Source organism: Mesoplodon mirus, assembly GCF_964341445.2.
Source record: "Mesoplodon mirus genome assembly, chromosome: 5".
Taxonomy (NCBI): domain Eukaryota; kingdom Metazoa; phylum Chordata; class Mammalia; order Artiodactyla; family Ziphiidae; genus Mesoplodon; species Mesoplodon mirus.
In genome coordinates, this window is record NC_138980.1 from 82,401,435 (window position 1) to 82,423,253 (window position 21,819).

The window sequence follows — 21,819 nt, forward strand, 5'->3', positions numbered from 1 at the left end:
GGCAAATGAAGAATCCCTTAAGGAAAGGATTGATAGATTTAATTTCTTTCAGTCAAAAAAACAACATAAATAAAACTAAAAGGAAAGCAACAAACTAGTAAAAATATGTGCTATATAAATGACAGATTTATGCTTTTAATTACAGAAGGAAATAATCAGAGTTGTGGGCAAGGATATATGTGAAAATATTTTACAATAGTGATAAATTGTATAATTCAGTTTATAAAATGGGGATAGTTTATGGAATGGGTAAAAAGTGAATAGTGTACACTTATTAAAATTAGATTATAAAAGAATACTTTAAAATAGTACACTTAAAATATAGTTATAAATAAAATACTTAGAAAATGCTCACATTTAATTAAATGAAAATTATAAAACAGTATGTTTAATATAATACAAACTAAATAAGTGTATATTTTGAGCAAATATGATTAACTTTGGAAGATGTGATTATGGGTATTTTGAATTTTCTTTTGCTTTTGTATATTTTACAAAATTTAAATATAAATATGTATATTTTAACTGAAATCACAATAAATGGTATTTTAAAAACACATCATAATCAGATTAGAAGTAAATGAAAACTATTGCAACATATCTCACAAGAAGTTAACATTATTACCTTGATGCTGTCTCCTCTTTTCTAAGCTAAATCTTACCTTTATGCTGTTAATTGCAATAACTGAACAGAGAAGCCACAGATTCATTTAAGAATGTATAACACAGAAAAAATTAAGTGGAGTTGATGTAAATGTCCAACCATGGGGTTAAAAAATTATTTATAAGATTTATAAGATAAAATGATGTGCATCCATTAAATAAGCATGTTTTAAAGAATAATGATCAAAGCAAATTGCATAGTAGGCTGTTCAAAATGATCCCAATTAATACCTTTGTTCAAATATCACCTTTTCAATAAGGCCTCCTCTAGCCATTACATTTAAAACCACAATCCCAACCCATCTATATGCTGCCTACAGATGCACACTTCAGATATAAGGACACACACAGCTTGAAAGTGAAAGGCTGGGGAAAAAAATTCCATGTAAATGGAAACCAAAAGAAAGCTGGAGTAGCAATACTTATGTCAGACAAAATTGACTTTAAAACAAAGACAGTAATAAATGACAAAAAAGGTCAGCACATAAAGTGGTCAATCCAACAAGAGGATATAACATTTGTAATATTTATGCACCAAACATAGGAGCACCTAAATATATAAATATTAACAGACCTAAAGGGAGACATAGACAACAATACAATAATAGCAAGGGACTTTAACACCCTGCTTACATGAATAGATATTATACAGATTGAAAATCAGTAAGAAAACACTGGCCTTAAATGACATGTGAGATCAGATAGACTTAACAGATATATATAGAACATTTCATCCCACAGTAACAGAATACATTCTTCTCAAGTGCACATGGAACATTCTCTAGGATATATCATATGTTAGGCCACAAAATAAGTCTTAATAAATTTAAGAAAACTGAAATCATATTGAGCATCTTTTCCAACCACAATAGTATAAAACTAGAAATCAAATACAAGAAGAAAACAGGAAAATTAATAAATATGTGGATATTAAACAACATACTGCTGAACCACGAATGGGTCAAAAAGAAAAAATCAAGAGAAATAAAAAAATACCTTGAGACAAATGAAAATGAAAATGTAACATACCAAAATTTATGTGATGCAGCATAAGCAGTTCTAAAAGAGAATGTCATAGTGATAAATGACTATATCAGGAAACAAGAAAAGTCTCAATTCAACAACCTACCTTTATATCTCAAGGAACTATATAAAGAAGAAAAAACAAAGCCCAAATCTGGTAGAAGGAAGGAAATAACAAAGATCAGAGTGGAAATAGAGACTAAAAAGACATTAGAAAGGATAAATGAAACTAAGAACTGGCTCTTTGAAAAGATAAACAAAGTTGACAAACCTTAGCTAGATTCACCAAGAAAAAAAAAGAGAGAGAACTCAAAATAAGAAATGAAAGAGGAGCCTTCAAAACAGATACCACAGAAATACAAAGGATCATAAGAGACTAATAAGAACAATTATACACCAACAAATTTGACACTCTAGGAGAAATGGATAAATTTCTAGAAACATACAACCTACAAAGAGTGAATCATGAAGAAAAAGAAAACCTGAACTAGTCAGGAGATTGAATCAGTAATCAAAAACGCCCAATAAGTGAAAGTCCAGGACCAGATGGCTTCACTGGTGAATGCTACCAAACATTTGAAAAAGAATTAATATCAATCCTCAAACTCTTCCAAAAAAAGATAACACATCCAAACTCCTTTTATGAGGCCAGCATTATCCTGACACCATATCCAAACAAGGATGCCACAAGAAAAGAAAATTGTAGGTCAACATCCCTGACAAACAGATGCAAAAATCTTCAACGAAGTATTAGCAAACTGAATTCAACAATACACTAAAAGGATCATACAGCACTGTCAAGTGGGTGCAAGGATGGTTTGACAACTGCAAATCAATCGGTGTGATACACATTAACAAAATGAAGGATGAAAATCAAATGAACTTCTTAATAGATGCAGCAAAAGCATTTGACAAAATTCAATAGCCATTTATGATTAAAAACTCTCAACAAAGTGGATATAGAGGGAAATTACCTCAGCCTAATAAAGGCCATCCATGACAAGCTAACATCATACTTAATTGCAAAAGCTGAAATCTTTTTCTCTAAGATCAGAAATGAGACAAGGATACCTACCTTCACCATTTTCATTCAACATAGTATGGGAAGTCCTAGCCAAAGCAATTAGTGAAGAAAAATAAAAGGCCTCCAAATCAGAAAGTAAAAATAAAAATGCCATTCTTTGCAGATAACATGATAGAAAAACCAAAAAACTGTTAGAACTAATCAACAAATTCAGTAAAGTTGCAGAAGAAAATCAATATACAGAAATATGTTGCATTTCTATACACTAATAATGAACTATCAGAAAGACAAATTAAGAAAACAATTCCATTTACAATACATTAAAATGAATAAAATATCTACTGATAAATTTAACCAAGGAGGTGAAAGACTTTTACACTGAAAACTATAAGACAGTGATGAAAGAAATCAAGGAAGACACAAATAAATGGAAAAATATGCCATGTTCATGTATTGGAAGAATAAATATTGTAAAAATGTCCATACTATCCAAGGCTATCTACAGATTCAGTGCAATCCCAATCAAAATACCCACGGCATTTTCCCCAGAAATAGAACAAACATCCCTAAAATTTGTATGCAAACACAGAAGACCTCAAATAGCCAAAGCAATTTTGAAAAAGATCAACAAACTTGGAGGCATCATGCTCTCTGATTTCAAACTATATTACAAAGCTCTGGTAATGAAAATAGTATGGCATTGGCCTAAAAACACATAGATCAATGGAACAGAATAGAAAAACCCAGAAATAAACTCATGAATATATGGTCAATTAATTTATGACAAAGGTGTCAAGAATATACAATGGGGAAGAGACAGTTTCTTCAACAAATGGTGTTGGGAAAATTGGACAGTCACATGCAAAAAAAAAAAAGGAACAGGACCATATTTTTACACCATACACAAAAATTAACTCAAAATGAATAAAAGACTTGAATGTAAAACCTGAAACCATAAAACATCTAGAGGAAAACATATGTGGTAAGTGCCTAAAATTGGTCTTGGCACTGATTATTTTGGATCTGATACCAAAAACAAAGGCAACAAAAGTAAAAACAAACAGGTGGGGTGACACTATAAAGAGCTTCTGCATGGCAAAGGAAACCATCAAAAATGTGTAAATACAACCTACAGAATGGGATAAGAAATTTTCAAATCATATATCTGATAAGGGGATAATATCTAAGACATATAAAGAACTCATCCAACTCAAAAGCAAAATCTAGAGCAAAAAACCCCCAATCCAACTGAAAAACGGGCAATGGATCCTAATAGACATTTTTTTCCCAAAGAAGACAGAGAGGGCCAATAGGTACATGAAAAGATGCTCAGCATTGCTAATCATTGGGGAAATGCAAACCAAAACCACAGTGAGGTACCATTTCACACCTATTAGAATGGCTATTATCAAGAAGACAAAAAATAAGTGTTGGCGAGGATGTAGAAAAACTGGAACTCTTGTGCACTGTTGGTGGAAATGTAAATTGGTGTAACCACTATGGAAAAAAGTATGGAGCTTTCTCAAAAAATTAAAAAATAGAACTATCATATGCTCCAGTAATTCTATTTTCAAGTATTTACTTGAAGAAAACAACAACACTCACTTGAAAAGATATATGCCCTGCCATGTTCAGTGCAGCATTATTTACAATAGCCAATATATGGAAACAACCTAAGTGTCCACTGAGAGATGAATGGATAAAGAAATTGTGAGATCTATATCTATATCTATCTATCTATCTATATATATTATTCAGCCATAAAAAGAATGAAATCTTGCTATTTGGGACAACATAGATAGACTTGAGGGCATCATGCTAAGAGAAATAAGTTAGATAGAGAAAGACAAATACCATATGATCTCACATGTGGATCCTAAAAAAGAAAAACCAAACAACACTGAACTCACAGATACAGAGAACATATTGGTGGTTGCCAGAGGTGGTGGGGGGGCAGGTAAGGGCTGGTTGACATGGGTGAAGGGGGTCATAAGGTACAAATTGTTACAAATTTAGTTATAAAACAAATACGTCATGGGGATGTAACGTTTAGCATGGTGACTATGCTAATAATACTGATTGCATATCTGAAAGTTGCTAAGAAAGTAAATCTTAAAAGTTCTCATCACAAGAAAAAATTTTTGTAATTATGTATGATGACAGATGTTAATTTCTCGTGGAGGTCATTTTGTAATACATAGAAATATAGAATCATTACATTGCATACTTCAAACTAATATGTTATTTGTCAATTATACCTAAAGAAAAAATAAGGATTCCATTGACAAAATAAAACTATTTGTCTACCCTATTTTAAAAAAATCACAACCTCCTCCACTCTGTCCCAGCATCTCTGACCCCATTACTCAACCTGCAATACTTTTTTTCATACACTTAACACCTTCTACCATACCACATAATTTTCCTTTTATTATGATGTTTGTTTATTGTCTTTTTCTACATAGAATGTTGGTAGAGTCCTAATGAGAATTCGTTGAATAAATGAATGAATGACTGTATGTGGACAGATACATTAAAAAAATAAAAATACACCAAAATACTAACTGTTGCTCTTTTTTAGATGGTGTGATTATTATCTTCTTTATACTTCCCTAGATTGTACAAATTTTCTGCACTGAACATGGATAACTTTTATAAGGAAAACTAGTGTGTGTATGCATGTATATGTTTGTAGAATGTTAAATTAGATTTCTAGGTATATCTTTACCCCTGAATCACACTAGGTATTCTACATTTTCAAAGATTCCCTGGAGAAATGATATTACAATCTTTCTCATCAACTTATGCCAGGGTTTAACATCTCTGAGAGTCATGAAATATTTCTATCTGACTTACTTCTGATTGCCACTTGGCAAGGTTAAATGGTGCCTCTGGATCTACTGTCAGGCATTAAGCATGTGTTGAAGACAAGAAGAAAGGAGCAGGAGAGAGACACTTTTTTTTTTTTTTACAGTGATTGAATAATGACAATTATGGAGAGAGATGAGGAGGAAAGGCATAACAATTATAAGTTGCAAACATTTATTGATCCTCTTTTATGTGCTAGCACCCTATAACTGGGTGCTATGGTTTGCATAAAGGTGATTGTAACAGAGTGTCTGCCCTCAAGGAATTTATAATATAGCAGGGGAGCTCTAGGGCTAGTGATCATGCCTTATCTTCCCCCATATCCTCAGCAGGCTTTTTTTTTTTTTTTTACTATAGGCATTCTGCTTAACCGCATTAAGTGGGCAGCTGCCAGGGATGGATGCTAGACAGCTATTGTAACAAGTATTTGACTATTTTCAATTATCCTTCTGTGGATTATCTCCCATATGTATTATCTGCAGCTTTATTTTATTGGATGGTGTCTTTTTGTCTCATTTTAATCCTTGACTAGCTTTTCCTTAGCACAATTATGACCATGCTTGGAAGATTTCAAAACAACCCTAAGAATGGTCTAGGTGAAACAAATAGGTAAACCTGGAATAGGAAAGAGAATCACATTAGAATTCCAGAGCCAAGCACAAATGATTTACAGATTTGATGTCTGAGGTATTGGTCCTAGGGTGTCTCTTTTTCTTGCCAGGAAATGGAGAATAGTTTGTCGGGCTGGTATCAATCCTTCCTGCTTTCTACCTCCTGAGAGATGACAAAAAGTAAGCTGGTCATTGTCTGTCACAGAATGTTTTTGATAAGCAACCTTTGATAGTTTTCTTCAAAGAACCCAATTTCTTTGACTTTCCCTCCTGAATCTTTATTTTCTAGTTCTTCATGCCCTCCTGAAGTTATGGGGCCCTGTCCCAACATCGGTGTTACAGGTAATGTTTGAATTCTATCAGATCTGAGAGTAATTGTGTCTTGGCTTGATTTTGAATTGTACTTCCGTTCTTACAACCAGATAAAATGCATTTCCTTAGGCACCAGTGTTACTAGTATTACTGCTGATCTATACACACCTTTGAGTCATGTGGACCCTAACCAGAAATACCATACTCACAGTGCCCTCCACATGTTGCTTTGGTCCTCTTTTGCACTGTTGAGCCACTCTGGTTTGGTGGAATAGCTGTGGGAACTGAAATCAGGAGATCTGGGTTCAGGTCCCAGACTTACTACTTCTGGTCCATCGCCTTGGTTAAATTAAGTCTCTAAACTACCCAAGTTGGTTGTGAGCATTAAACACAGGAGCAAAAGTGAAAATGCTTTGCAAACTGGAATCTATATCATCAACACCCACCTTCTGCTCTACCTATTTATTTTTTGGTAGCAACTTTCTTGAATCCCCCCTTGCTCCTTGCCATCAATAGGCATTTCCTTTGTACACAATACTCCACTAGCCCCTTTTTACCTAGTTAATGCCCACTCTGCCTTCAGGTGCCATCTTAACTGTCTCGACACCAGGAAGGCTCCCCTGGGTAATTTCCTCTTAAAATAGGCTTAAGAATACCACGAATGTCTCCTCCACAGCTCTTGGAACAGTTATAATTTTCTACAAGTTATCATTTGGTCTACAAGATTATTTGATTATTGAAAGTCAGTGTATCTCAGGAGGCAGACTGCCTGGATTCTGATCCTGGCTAACACTCACTAGCTGCATAATGTTGGGCAATGTAATGAATCCCTCTGTGCCTAAGATTCTGAATCTATAAAATGAAGATTTTGCAATGCCTACCACAAAGAGCTGTGGTGAGAATTAGATGAGTCAGTACATATAAACCACTTCAAACTGTGCCAGGCACATACTGGCCCTTGGTGAATGTCACCTGCCATTGTGGAGAGTGGTCTTACTCCATCTGTGGCCACCATGATCATGGAAGCTCCATAAGGATCATGCTTTGTCTTTCAAGTACAAACACAGGGTTTGGCTTAGACTAAGTGCTTCATAAAGATTTGTGGGATATAATAATGAATACTTAAATTAATAGATCTCAATTCTAAACATGTCCTCATCTTAAAATCCTGGGATCATGATTTCCATTCTATTATCCATGTTACATCAATCATGTAAATGTTAAAAAGCAGAGGGCATAAGACCAAACCTTAAAAAAATAACATCCCCTAAATTACAGCTAAATCACTGGAAACTCTTTGTATACACCATGAACTTTCATTCAGTTGGGTACTGCCTAGTTATTTATTTCTACTGTCTAAAATAATAATTAATGAACATCTACCAGAGTATAAAGAATTCTGATAGGCAATTTGGATGAATGAATAATGAATGAATAGCTCTCTATTGGAGATGCTGGTTGGGAAATTACAACATGGAGGTTAGAGCATAGTATCAAACCAAGGCCCTCATGCTAAGCACCAAAAGAGGAATAGACAAGCTCTATATGCTGGTGACAGATGGTAAAGGACTTTCAGTCACAGATCAGGAAAAGAGAAAAATCCAAAATTATTCATATTTAACTCTCCCCTCATCCACCAAGTCTATCATTTGGTTAACATGTAAAATGTTAACATAGATGCAAAAATCCTCAACAAAATACTAGCAAACAGAATCCAACAGCACATTAAAAGGATCATACATCATGATCAAGTGGGGTTTATTCCAGGAATGCAAGTATTCATCAATATATGCAAATCAATCAATGTGATACACCATATTAACAATTTGAAGGATAAAAAACCATATGATCATCTCAATAGATGCAGAAAAAGCTTTCAACAAAATTCAACACCCATTTATGATAAAAACTCTCCAGTAAGTAGGCACAGAGGAAACTCATCTCAATATAATAAAGGCCATATATGACAAACCCACAGCCAACATCATTCTCAGTGGTGAAAAACTGAAAACATTTCCACTAAGATTAGGAGCAAGACAAGGTTGTCCACTCTTACCACTATTATTCAACATAGTTTTGGAAGTTTTAGCCACAGCAGTCAGAGAAGAAAAAGAAATAAAAGGAATCCAAATTGGAAAAGAAGAGGTAAAACTGTCACTGTTTGTAGATGACATGATACTATACATAGAGAATCCTAAAGGTGTTACTAGAAAACTACTAGAGCTAATCAATGAATCTGGTAAAGTAGCAGGATACAAAATTAATGCACAGAAGTCTCTTGCATTCCTATACACTAATGTTGAAAAAACTGAAAGAGAAATAAAGGAAACACTCCCACTTACCAATGCAACAAAAAGAATAAAATACCTAGGAATAAACCTACCTAAGGAGACAAAAGACCTGTATGCTGAAAACTATAAGACACTGATGAAAGAAATTAAAGATGATACAAATAGATGGAGAGATATACCATGTTCTTTGACTGGAAGAATCAATATTGTGAAAATGACTATACTACCCAAAGCAATCTAAAGATTCAATGCAATCCCTATCAAACTACCAGTGGCATTTTACACAGAACTAGAACAAAAAATTTCACAATGTGTATGGAAACACAAAAGACTCCGAATAGCCAAAGCAATCTTGAGAAAGAAAAATGGAGCTGGAGGAACCAGGCTCCCTGGCTTCAGATTATACTACAAAGCTACCGTAATCAAGACAGTATGGTACTGGCACAAAAACAGGAATATAGATCAATGGAACAGGATAGGAAGCCCGGAGATAAACCCACACACTTATGGTCATCTTATCTTTGATAAAGGAGGCAAGAATATACAATGGAGAAACAACAGCCTCTTCAATAAGTGGTGCTGGGAAAACTGGACAGCTACATGTAAAAGAATGAAATTAGAACACTCCCTAACACCATATACAAAAATAAACTCAAAATGGATTAAAGACCTCAATGTAAGGGCCAGACACTATCAAACTCTTAGAGGAAAACATAGGCAGAACACTCTAGGACATAAATCACAGCAAGATCCTTTTTGATCCACCTCCTAGAGAAATGGAAATAAAAACAAAAATAAACAAATGGGACCTAATGAAATTTAAAAGCTTTTCCACAGCAAAGGAAACCACAAACAAGACAAAAAGACAACCCTCAGAATGGGAGAAAATACTTGCAAATGAAGCAACTGACAAAGGATTAATCTCCAAAATATACAGGCAGCTCATGCAGCTCAATATCAAAAATCAAACAGCCCAGTCCACAGATGGGCAGAAGACCTAAATAGAAATTTTTCCAAAGAAGGTATTGAGATTGCCAACAAACACATGAAAGGATGCTCAACATCACTAATCATTAGAGAAATGTAAATCAAAACTGCAATGAGGTATCACCTCACACCAGTCAGAATGTCCATCATCAAAAAATCTACAAACAATAAATGCTGGAGAGGGTGTGGAGAAAAGGGAACCCTCTTGCCCTGCTGGTGAAAATGTAAATTGATACAGGCACTATGGAGAACAGTATGGAGGTTCCTTAAAAAACTACAAATAGAACTACCATACGACTCAGCAATCCCACTACTGGGCATATACCCTGAGAAAACCATAATTCACAAAGAGTCATGTACCAAATTGTTCATTGCCGCTCTATTTACAACAGCCCGGAGATGGAAACAACCTAAGTGTCCATCGACAGGTGAATGGATAAAGAAGATGTGGCACATATATACAATGGAATATTACTCAGCCATAAAAAGAAACAAAATTGAGTTATTTGTAGTGAGGTGGATGGACCTAGAGACTGTCATACAGAGTGAAGTAAGTCCGAAAGCGAAAAACAAATACCATAGGCTAACACATATATGTGGAATCTAAAAAAAAAAAAAAAAAAAAAGGAACGGTTCTGAAGAACCTAGGGGCAGGACCGGAATAACGACGCAGACGTAGAGAATGGACTTGAGGACATGGGGAAGGGGAAGGTTAAGCTGGGATGAAGTGAGAAAGTTGCATGGACATATATACACTACCAAATGTAAAATAGATAGCTAGTGGGAAGCAGCCACATAGCACAGGGAGATCAGCTCTGTGCTTTGTGTCCACCTTGAGGGGTGGGATGGGGAGGGTGGGAGGGAGGGAGATGCAAGAGGAAAGAGATATGGGGATATATGTTTAACTATTGTTGATTCACTTTGTTATACAGCAGAAACTAATATACCACTGTAAAGCAATTTTACTCCAATAAAGATATTAAAAAAAGAGAAATAGCATCCATTTCAAAAAATAAATAAATGAAAATTAAAAATGATACAAGTGAACTTATTTACAAAACAGAAATAGACTCACAGACATAGAAAACAAACTTATGGTTGCCAAAGGGAAAGGGCGAGGAGGGGTAAATTAAGAGTTTGGGATTAGCAGATACAAACTACTATATATCAAATAGATAAACAACAAGGTCCTACATATATAGGACCTTGAATGTAGCTGAATTACTTTGCTGTACACCAGAAACTAACACAACATTGTAAATCAACTATACTTCAATAAAGAAAAATTTTTAATGACTAAAAAAACCCCAAAAACCTTATGGTTTAATTGTGAGGAAAAGCCAGGCAAGCATGGCAATCTAATAAGTACTATTATTGAGAAGCACAGAAATAAATTGACTACCATATATGTGGATACAAAATCTGGAAACTTCCTTATGGTTAAAAGTACTTAGGAACCTGTGAAAATACTGTATCTACATATATCACCTTCATGTAGTCTAAAAAATTTAATTTTTTTCTCTTGATGTTTGAAAAGTTGCTCAAATAATGATTTCAAGGTCTAAAAGTCAAAAGATGCAGAATATATTTGGGGGGTGAAACAACAACATTATATGATGCTTCCAGGATGCTCATCAAAGATTTTTATTTGTATGCATATGTTTCAAGATCACAAAGTGTAATACAGTTTTAATAATTCTTCTAAGGTTCAATATTATTAAGACTGGATAATGACCGGTGAAATTATTTTCTTGTAAGAAATAAAACTTGAACATTAGATGAAAAAATCCTATGAAAACTATGAGCAGGTCAAACCTGACAATGTAAAATATGCTATATATCATGATCAAGTTGAGTTTTTTCCTAGAATCTGAGGTTAATTTAACATTAGAAAATCAGCTACAGATATTCATCACAGTAATAGAGAAAAATCATGTGCTTATTTCAATAAGGAAAAAGTGTTTGACAAAACTGAATTTACATTAATAATAAAAACCTCTTATCAAAGAAGGAATAGAACTATAGTTACTGAATACTGATAAAGGGGTATCTACAGTAAACATCACATTTAATGGTGAAATGTTCAGAGCATTCCCTTTAAAGTCAGAAGTAAGACAAGGTTGCCTGCTATTAAAAATTCAACCTTTCTCCAGTGAAGTTTAGGCAAGTAAAATAAATAAAAAGTATAAGCATTGGAAAGAACCAAAGCAATATTCCACTTATAAAACCACCGTGTAGAAAAAAATAATATACAGATAAAGAATTATAAGCTGCTGAATACAAAATCAATATACAAAAATCAACTGCATTTTTATACTCCAGCACTGAATAAATAAATACAATTTTTAAAAATATGTCATTAATATATCAAAAGTATAGAGATTACAGGAATTTAAGAAAAGTTGTGTAAAACTTCTATGAATAAAATTATAAAGCTTTTTTAGAGCTTTAAAAAATTTTTTTTTAAATTAGAGAAATCAAATCATATACCATGTTCATGGATTGAAAAGTTCAACATCGTTAAGGTGTCAGTATTCCTCAAATTGATATTAAATTCAAGATGATTCCAATAAAAATCTCCCAAAGTTTATTTTCATATGAAATTGACAAGTGATTTTAATATTTTCAAGGGGTCAAGGGGGAATTTAATTTTATAGATATCACCATTTACAATGAAAGTATAACTGATTCAGTATGGTATCAAGTTAAGGATAGACAAATTGATCAAAGGAACAGAAGAGACAGCCGAGAAGAAACATATACTTACACACTTAGTTTATGACAACAGCCATTGCATATCAGGGACTTTTCAGTAAATGATGTTGGAATAATTGGATATCCATACAGTAAAATTGAAATTGTGTCTATACCTTATGTCACATACGAAAATCAATTCCAGGTGCATTAAAAACTTAAATGTGCAGGGTAAAATCATAAAACTTGTAGAAGACAATATAAGAGACTATCTTTATAACCTAGGATTAGGTTTGGCTTTCTTAAATAAGACACAAAAACCCCATGAACTATATAGTCAAAGTGATAAATTAAACTTCATTAAAACTAACAACCTCAGTTCATTGAAATTTACCATTAAGATAATGAAAGGACAAGCCACAAATCAAGAGAAGATATTTGCGAAATATATAACTAACAAGCAGAAATACACAATGGAAAAGAAAACAGCCTCCTCACAGAAGAGAAAATCCAGACAGCCAATGAAAAGATGTGCAAACTCATTACTAAGTGGAGTAATCCAAGTACAAATCACAGTAAGTATCCATTCTCTTACCACTAAATTGGCAAAAAAATAAATTGAAAAAATCTGATACTATTAAATATTGGTGAAGGGATGCATAATTTCTATATATACATATGCTAGTGAGAGAGTAAATCCATGCATTCAGTACAGAGACCCATTTGGCATTATCAGTACATAAAGATGCACACACCCAGTAATTCCACTCCCAGTTATACACCCTAGGCCTAGAGAAATCCTAGAGTGAAGACCAGGAAAAATCTATAAAATGTTTACAGTAGCACTATTTGTAATAGAAGAAACTGGAAATAATCCAAGTGTCCACCAACAATAGAATGGATAAAAACAGGAGTGAATATAAGTGAATTATACCATACTGCATGCAGCAAAATGGCTAACTCTTAGGAACACAGTGTTATCTGAAGGCAAGCCACAAAGAATATGTATGATTCTATGTATATAACGTTCAAAAACATGCAGAAATCTTAAAAATATTTTTTTACAGAAGGAAACACATAGTAAAATTACATATTAAAATCATAAGGGACTACTAATTGAAAAATTCACAGGGGAGGAGACGGGGACACTGGATTAGAGAGATCAAAGATCTTAAAAGGAAACAGCTATGTCCTTATACTACATATTCACTGTATCATTATTCTTTATACCTTACCTATATTTTAAGTATTCTTTTTATCAGCTTGATAGCCAATGTTTTTAAAAAGAGAAATATTGACCTGTAGCAATCTTTACACTGATTAAACCCAGTCTGTGGTTTTTAAGATACTTTCCTATAGAAATCATTTCCTAACATTAATATTGGAATAGAAGTAAAAAAATAAATCCTCATTATCCCAATAAACATGACAGAAAAACTTCAGAGAGGAACTTCAGGCAGAAGAGGAGAGAGAGAATAATCAGCCCCCTACATGAAGCCAAAAGTCTCCCTTAGAAAAGGAAAGAGACACACATTCCACACACACACACACACACACACACACACACACACACACACACACACACACACACACACACCGCCAGCCGCCAGCCGCCAGCGCCTTTAATTCCGTGATAAGGCTGTAAATTCTCTTTGCTGGCCTGGAGTTTAGTGTAAATACTTCAAGAGCCTGAGGGACCACAGAGAAAGAGAGAGAGAGAGAAATGGCTCTGGCTGCTTCTCCTCTGGAGGGAATGCTCACTATCAGCTGTTAAATCACAAAACCCAAACTCTCCGCCTCTATCAAGGGCTGTGAGCCCCTGCGGTGGGGAAAGTATCTCACGCTGGGGGAAGGCAGAAGGGAGGGTAGGAGAGGGGGGGAGGGCCCGGGCCAGTCAGGCCAGTGCAGGCTGGTCCTGGGATGCCCGGCAGGGCGCAGCTGAGCATCAGGCTGCGTCAGCTCCACAGGCCTGTCCCCCTCCCACCCCCACCTACCACGGCCTCTCCTCCTTGTCGCAGACTAGTTCAGCACCTTCTTCCTCCCACGTCTAACTGGCCTCGATGAATGAAATCATAGATAATATTCCAGAACTGCAACTTGGAAAATGAAAAAGAAAGATGTGCTGGGTACGAAGTTGATAAGATACTTATTTCCATGTTCACGTGGCAGATAAAAGTACATCTTGCAATTCATGTGCCTGTCTTGCGATCCCTTCCCAAGAATGAAACACAACACGGTGTGCGGCAAGGAAATCTCAGCCGCTTGCAAGGAAAACTCTGAGCCGCTTGCCGGGGAGAGCAGGCTGCCTGCCCTCTGCGGGCAGAGCCAACCTAAAACTTCTCAGATAGCAGTTGGCAGTAACAGCTGAGCCTGTCAACTACAGCACTTAAAGCTGATGGATATACATTATTTTTGCTTGGAGTTAGGTCAACTATTTTTTTTTTATTAAAATGAAAGATGATTTAGGAAGGTTTCCCATGGCATCTCAGTAACTTATGCCAGTATATAGTTTTTATTTTTTTTTATTTATTTTTTTTATTTTTTCCCAAGTCAAAAGAGCTTTTATTCATTTTTAAAATATTACATGAGCCTGGCCTCTTGCAGTTTCTGTAACTGGATCACTCAGATCTTATTCATCAGCCTGCTGAACTGTTCCTTTTTCAGAAACATAGATACCATCCAAAATTTTTCTGATATCCTTATTTTTAACTGTTGTGGCTTGCTGAATCAAAGCAGCTGAATTTGACACAAGTTCAATGTCATTTCCTTCAAGAATCAACTCATCTTTCTGGGCTTGAGATACTGAACAAGCAACACCTGGCCTCATCCGAACCCTGCGGATGTATTTTTCACCCAAAAAATTTCGGATTTCAACAAGAGAACCATTCTCCTGAATAACAACGTTGATGGGGAAGCGAGCATACACAGACCTCATCTTGTAACGGAAGCCCAGTGTAACACCCTTGATCATGTTCTGTACATGACTACAGATAGTGCGAACAGTGGCCAGTTCCTTCCTATTCCCCCACCATTTGTCAACCCGGAGCCTCTTCTTTTTCTTCCCAAGGAGACTGAGTTCTACATTGATGTGATTGAAGTCCCTCCGCAGGGTGCCTCTGGGGCCCTTCACAATAACTGTGCGTCCCTTCAGAGTAATGTCGACATTTTCTGGAATGTCGACAGTCTGATTGCTGAGAATGGTCTTCATTCTCGCAGTAGATGCGGCAAAGAGCCAGTATATAGTTTTTACATCAACTTTATTGAGGTATAATTTACATACAATGCACTGCACTCATTAAGTGTATGGTTTTAGGAGTTTAAATTGTGCAACTAACTACGATGAAGATGTAGGACATTTCCAACACCTCCAAAGCTCCCCTCCTCCTTCCCGATGATGGTCCCTCTTTCCTGCACCCCTGGCCTGAGGCAATCTCTGATCTGCTTTCTGTCACTATAGGTTAGTTTTGCCATTTCTAGAATTCCAAATAAATTGAATCAGCCAATATATTTTTAATTCAAGGTCTTCCATTCTGATAAACTTGTATTCCTTTTTTTTTTTTTTTTTTTTTTTTGCTGTACATGGGCCTCTCACTGTTGTGGCCTCTCCCGTTGCAGAGCACAGGCTCCGGACGCACAGGCTCACGGGCCCAGCCGCTCCACGACATGTGGGATCTTCCCGGACCGGGGCACGAACCCATGTCCCCTGCATCGGCAGGCGGACTCCCAACCACTGCGCCACCAGGGAAGCCCTGTATTCCTTTTTTTAAAAAATAAATTTATTTATTTTTGGCTGCATTGGGTCTTTGTTGCTGCATGTAGGCTCTCCCTAGTTGTGGCGAGCAGTGCTACTCTTTGTTGCGGTGCGCAGGCTTCTCATTGTGGTGGCTTCTCTTGTTGCAGAGCATGGACTCTAGGCGCCCGGGCTCAGTAGTTGTGGCTTGCGGGCTCTAGAGCACAGGCTCAGTAGTTGTGGCGCACAGGCTTAGGTGCTCCGCAGTATGTGGGATCTTCCCAGACCAGGGCTCGAACTCCAGGTCCCCTGCACTAGCAGGTGTATTCTTAACCACTGTGCCACCAGGGAAGCCATAAACTTGTATTATTTTGAGGCGTTTCTCTTGATTTTTTTCAAAATGGCACGACCTTATTTATTAATCCTCCCTCCCCCCGCACAAACTGGTTTCTCCAATTTTAGTACATGCACTGCTGAAGGGAGCACTTGGGGCCTGATTTTAAACTTATAAAACAGAAAAGTTAAAGGTTTCTAAATTGAAGTGCAAATATGTATGACTCATGGAGTGATATTTAAAAAAACATTTCCATCCTATCTGTTCCATATGAGTTAACTGGACAAGTTGCCCAACCCCATGGCTGCGGCTGACTCCAAGTGTCAGCTGCTGGGGGAGTGTGACAAGATTCATTTACAATATCCACGAGTAGAACGAAAAAGAAAATGCTGGCAGATCAGCCAATTCTGAAGGAGTGAAATATAAAGAGCTGCCAGTTGGAATCACCGATGAAAATCTCATCTCTGTCCAGTCGCTGGTGAGGACCACAGAAGAAGGTGGTTTCTCTCTCAACATTTCTAAAATGCCTTCTGAGAGGCAGGAGAATTTGGGGTAACATAATTGATTCCACTAATCGCCAACTGTGCCCAGTCCAGAAAGAGTAGAATCCTTTCCACAGCAGGCAGTGCTGCAGTTCCCTCTCTAAACAGTAACGTCTTCTTAGGCACAAGGCATCTTAGGAACTCAGGACCAGACTTGTCCCCCCAGTACAATTTTCACCTTTTTCTTCTTCTTCCAGGCCATTAACTTGAGACTTTGAGAAGCTACAAGTCACACGATCGTAGAGCTTCATCTACCATAGCAGAAAAGGGGAACACAGACTGTTTTCCTGCCTTCTATTTTTGTGACTCACCATATCTATTTTAATGGCAATTAAACTCTGGTGCCCTTTCTTATCTCTGCTGGCTAAATGTATTTAATTCCACCACTCCCATAGGGAATAATCCCAAATCTAAAGCCTGTGCTGTATTAAAGACCCATGAATGCATAATCAGAGCAAACAGAGGATTTGGTTTGTATAAACAGCAAAAGCTTGTGTCTTTTATGTCCAGAGAGCAGGACTAAAAGAAGAAAATGACAATAAATCATTTCAAGAAACAGCATAACATAAATATTTTATGTTTATTTAAAACTTAATACAATCATTTGTCTAGAGCTACAGCCCAGCTTCAGAAAATGACTTGCCATAATGAGGTTCGGAGGCGAGCAACATTCAAGAGCCAAAAGACATATTGCCTCCTTCCCAAATGGGCTTGTGTGGAAAATGATAAGCTCTTAAGCAGAACCAAAGCGTCTGAGAGGGTAATGCAACAGTGACACATACTTTGATTTTTTTGGTTTTGTTTTGCTTTTCTAGCTGTTCTTTGTTATCGGGTTACACAACAATCTAAGATGACAGTAAAAAGGATGTGACTTTTAATCCAAGTTGATATTATCCTTAAGTTTACTTCCAACGAAAGGAAATACGAAGAATAACAGTATGAGTGGGGGTGGGGTGGGGGGAGGATCTAGTTGCCCTAGAGCACACTTCCCTCTGTTAGCTATTTATAAAGACGATGTGTTCAGGGATTTAGATCTTGAGTGGGCTCTGCCTTCAGGCTGACTGCGTGTGAATTCTGACTTGGCCACTTCTCAGCTGAATAGCTTGGGTAAAGACTTCTTTATCCCTCAGTCTCCTCATCTGTAAAATGAGGTGATGATCAAGGCACCAGCCTCAGAAAACTGTTGCCAAGATTAAACACATATGGAGCATTTAGGTACTGTCTGGTAACTAATGAGTAAGAGTTGGCTTTCAAGGGAGAGACCTTCCACATGTCTCTCTGAACGTGGCATTAAAAAATCTCCATTGTGGTTTTCCTAGAAGGTGGTGGAGGCTAGGGATTGACAAGAATAAAGTTACCCTGCTCTGTAACCCTGATTACCCCATTTCCTGGAGAGAGGGAGCAAAATTATAAACATCAAAAACTAAAATTATACTCAAAATGTTTCTAATGTGAAGGGTAAATACAATTCTGTTTCTACATTGCCTCAAAACCACGACATACGAGAGTAAATCTTACTTCCTAAGTTTGCACGGTCTTTTTTTTTTTTTTTTTTTTTTTGCGGTATGTGGGCCTTTCACTGCTGTGGCCTCTCCTGCTGCGGAGCACAGGCTCCGGACGCGCAGGCTCAGCGGCCATGGCTCACGGGCCCAGCCGCTCCGCGGCATGTGGGATCCTCCCAGACCGGGGCATGAACCCGTGTCCCCTGCATCGGCAGGCGGACTCTCAACCACTGCGCTACCAGGGAAGCCCCACATTATCTTTTAAGGTGTGCATTCTTTTCTCTTATTTAGAACACCATGGGACCAGCTAGGCCATTGTGAGCTTTAGTATGCTGTTGGTTGTCATGATGGTGGCACACCCATGATCACATACAAAGCCTGATTTAAGAGGCAAAACACCCCCAACACGGATGAACTCTAAGTCTGATCAGCAGTAGTGTCTTAGAACTGCATTCAGCTGCTCATGGTATCCTGCTAACAGTTGATGTGGCAGATTTTCTTTTTTCCTCACTAGTTTGTTTGTGAAGGGTGGGGCGGGGGACTGTGATGAACTTTCAACCCTGTAATAACCCAGTAGAGAAGGTGGTGGATGGTAGGGAGTTTGTTGGATTGTGTAGACGTGTATGTGCAGTGACGTTCTCGGTGCTCACACATTGCAAAGAAATATAAAGAAACTATGAGGAATTTTCCATACAAGGAGAACAGTTTATCAGTAGTTAAGAGAACTCATTCTTGGGAAGGAAATAGATCTGAAAATACAATGCAACTTCAAAAAAGATCCAGTTCTGCAGTTTGTTAGAATATTAATAAGAATTTCAAGAGAAAGTACTGTTTCATCAGTCTCAAATCCATCAAATCCAGCTCTTCCAAATCAACAAGGTGAGTCTATTATAATGTTATGCTATGGCATTTGCAGAAATATATATCAATGGAACAGGATAGAAAGCCCAGAGATAAACCCACGCACATATGCTCACCTTATCTTTGATAAAGGAGGCAAGAATATACAGGGGAGAAAAGACAGCCTCTTTAATAAGTGGTGCTCCAAAAACTGGACAGCTACATGTAAAAGAATGAAATTAGAACACTCCCTAACACCATACACAAAAATAAACTCAAAATGGATTAAAGACCTAAATGTAAGGACAGACACTATCAAACTCTTAGAGGAAAATATAGGCAGAACACTGTATGACATAAATCACAGCAAGATCTTTTGACCCACCTCCTAGAGAAATGGAAATAAACAAAAATAAACAAATGGGACCTAATGAAACTCAAAACCTTTTGCACAGCAAAGGAAACCACAAACAAGACAAAAAGACAACCCTCAGAATGGGAGAAAATATTTTCAAATGAAGCAACTGACAAAGGATTAACCTCCAAAATATACAAGCAGCTCATGCAGCTCAATATCAAAAAAAAACAAACAACCCAATCCAAAAATGGGTAGAAGACCTAAATAGACATTTCTCCAAAGAAGATATACAGATGGCCAACAAATACATGAAGGAATGCTCAACATCATTAATCATTAGAGAAATGCAAATCAAAACTACAATGAGATATCATCTCACACCGGTCAGAATGGCCATCATCAAAAAATCTACAAACAAATGCTGGAGAGGGTGTGGAGAAAAGGGAACCCTCTTGCACTGTTGGTGGGAATGTAAATTGATACAACCACTATGGAGAACAGTATGGAGGTTCCTTAATAAACTAAAAATAGAACTACCATATGACCCAGTAATCCCACTACTGGGCATATACCCTGAGAAAACCATAATTCAAAAATTCATGTACCACAGTGGTCATTGCAGCTCTATTTACATTAGGCAGGACGTGGAAGCAAACTAAGTGTCCATCAACAGATGAATGGATAAAGAAGAGGTGGCACATATATACAATGGAATATTACTCAGCCATAAAAAGAAACCAAATTGAGTTATTTGTAGTGAGGTGGATGGACCTAGAGTCTGTCATACAGAGTGAAGTAAGCCAGAAAGAGAAAAGCAAATACCATATGCTAACACATATATATGGAATTTAAAAAACAAACAAACAAAATGGTCATGAAGAACCTAGGGTCAGGACGGGAATAAAGACGCAGACCTAGTAGAGAATGGACTTGAGGATATGGGGAGGGGGAAGGGTAAGTTGTGACAAAGTGAGAGAGAGGCATGGACATATATACACTACCAAATGTAAAATAGTTAGCTAGTGGGAAGCAGCCACATAGCACAGGGAGATCAGCTCGGTGCTTTGTGACCACCTAGAGGGGTGGGATAGGGAGCGTGGGAGGGAGATGCAAGAGGGAGGAGATACGGGGATATATGTATATGTATAGCTGATTCACTTTGTTATAAAGCGGAAACTAACACACCATTGTAAAGCAATTATACTCCAATAAAGATGTTTAAAAAAACAAACAAAAACAAAAAACAAAAAAACCCCAAAGCCTGGTAAGGAAAGAGAATGCCGGTTTAGGAGAGAAGTTCTTAAAAATAGGTCAGGGCAGGTGTTTCTGATATTTAAGCAGAGTGCTGAGTGGAGGTGGTGAGCCACAGGGATATCGGGAAGGAAACTAAGGGAGAGACTGAGGTCAGTATCACAAGATATGCGTCTGGGAGCCCTAGAATTTGCTTTCTCTTTGCCAGATCCACTTTTGAGTTGTTCTGTGTCTTTTGCATCTATTTTCTTCACTGCTCTTTAACTTCCTTAGTTATAAAATTCAGACATTACTATGTGTTTCCTTGGAGCTGTTGGGAGGGCTAAAGGATTTGGGATGAGCTTGCAGGATGAGCCCTGAAGTCACTCCACAGAGCTGTGGCATGCTTGGAGGAGGACGCTGCCAGGGGAGCTGAGAGCCTGTCCCCCAGGCCCATTCTACACATGTAGAAATCTGCACTAGCAAAAGGATGATTCTACTTCAGGTACCCTGATAACCTTCGGACCCACCTCTGATGACAGTTATCTTCTCCATTCCCTGAACTTGGAAACGTCAGTATCATTTAAAATCCAGGTGTTCTGAGTTCCCTGGTGCCTCAGAACAGACTAGGATGTGGTCTTCAAACCTGGGCAGAGGATTGCTGGACAGCATTTGCTAATTGATACAGGTCAATCATGTCAAGTCATTCCACAAAGGTCACAACTGTGACATCTAATTTATGTGCAATCCACACTGGATGCCAGTAACGCCTTCCAAGAAAACTCATTATCTGTCTAAATCATAAATATG

The 21,819-nt window shown here is 37.1% G+C and overlaps 1 protein-coding gene across 1 annotated transcript; it reads right to left on the reverse strand.

The window, feature by feature from the left end:
* Nucleotides 1-15,000: 15,000 nt before the first annotated feature.
* Nucleotides 15,001-15,717, reverse strand: LOC309805119 (large ribosomal subunit protein uL6-like). The gene has a single exon (XM_082622949.1). The coding sequence runs from the start codon at nt 15,679-15,681 to the stop codon at nt 15,103-15,105; it is 579 nt and encodes a 192-aa protein (XP_082479075.1). The 5' UTR covers nt 15,682-15,717; the 3' UTR covers nt 15,001-15,102.
* Between the last annotated feature and the right edge of the window lie 6,102 nt (nt 15,718-21,819).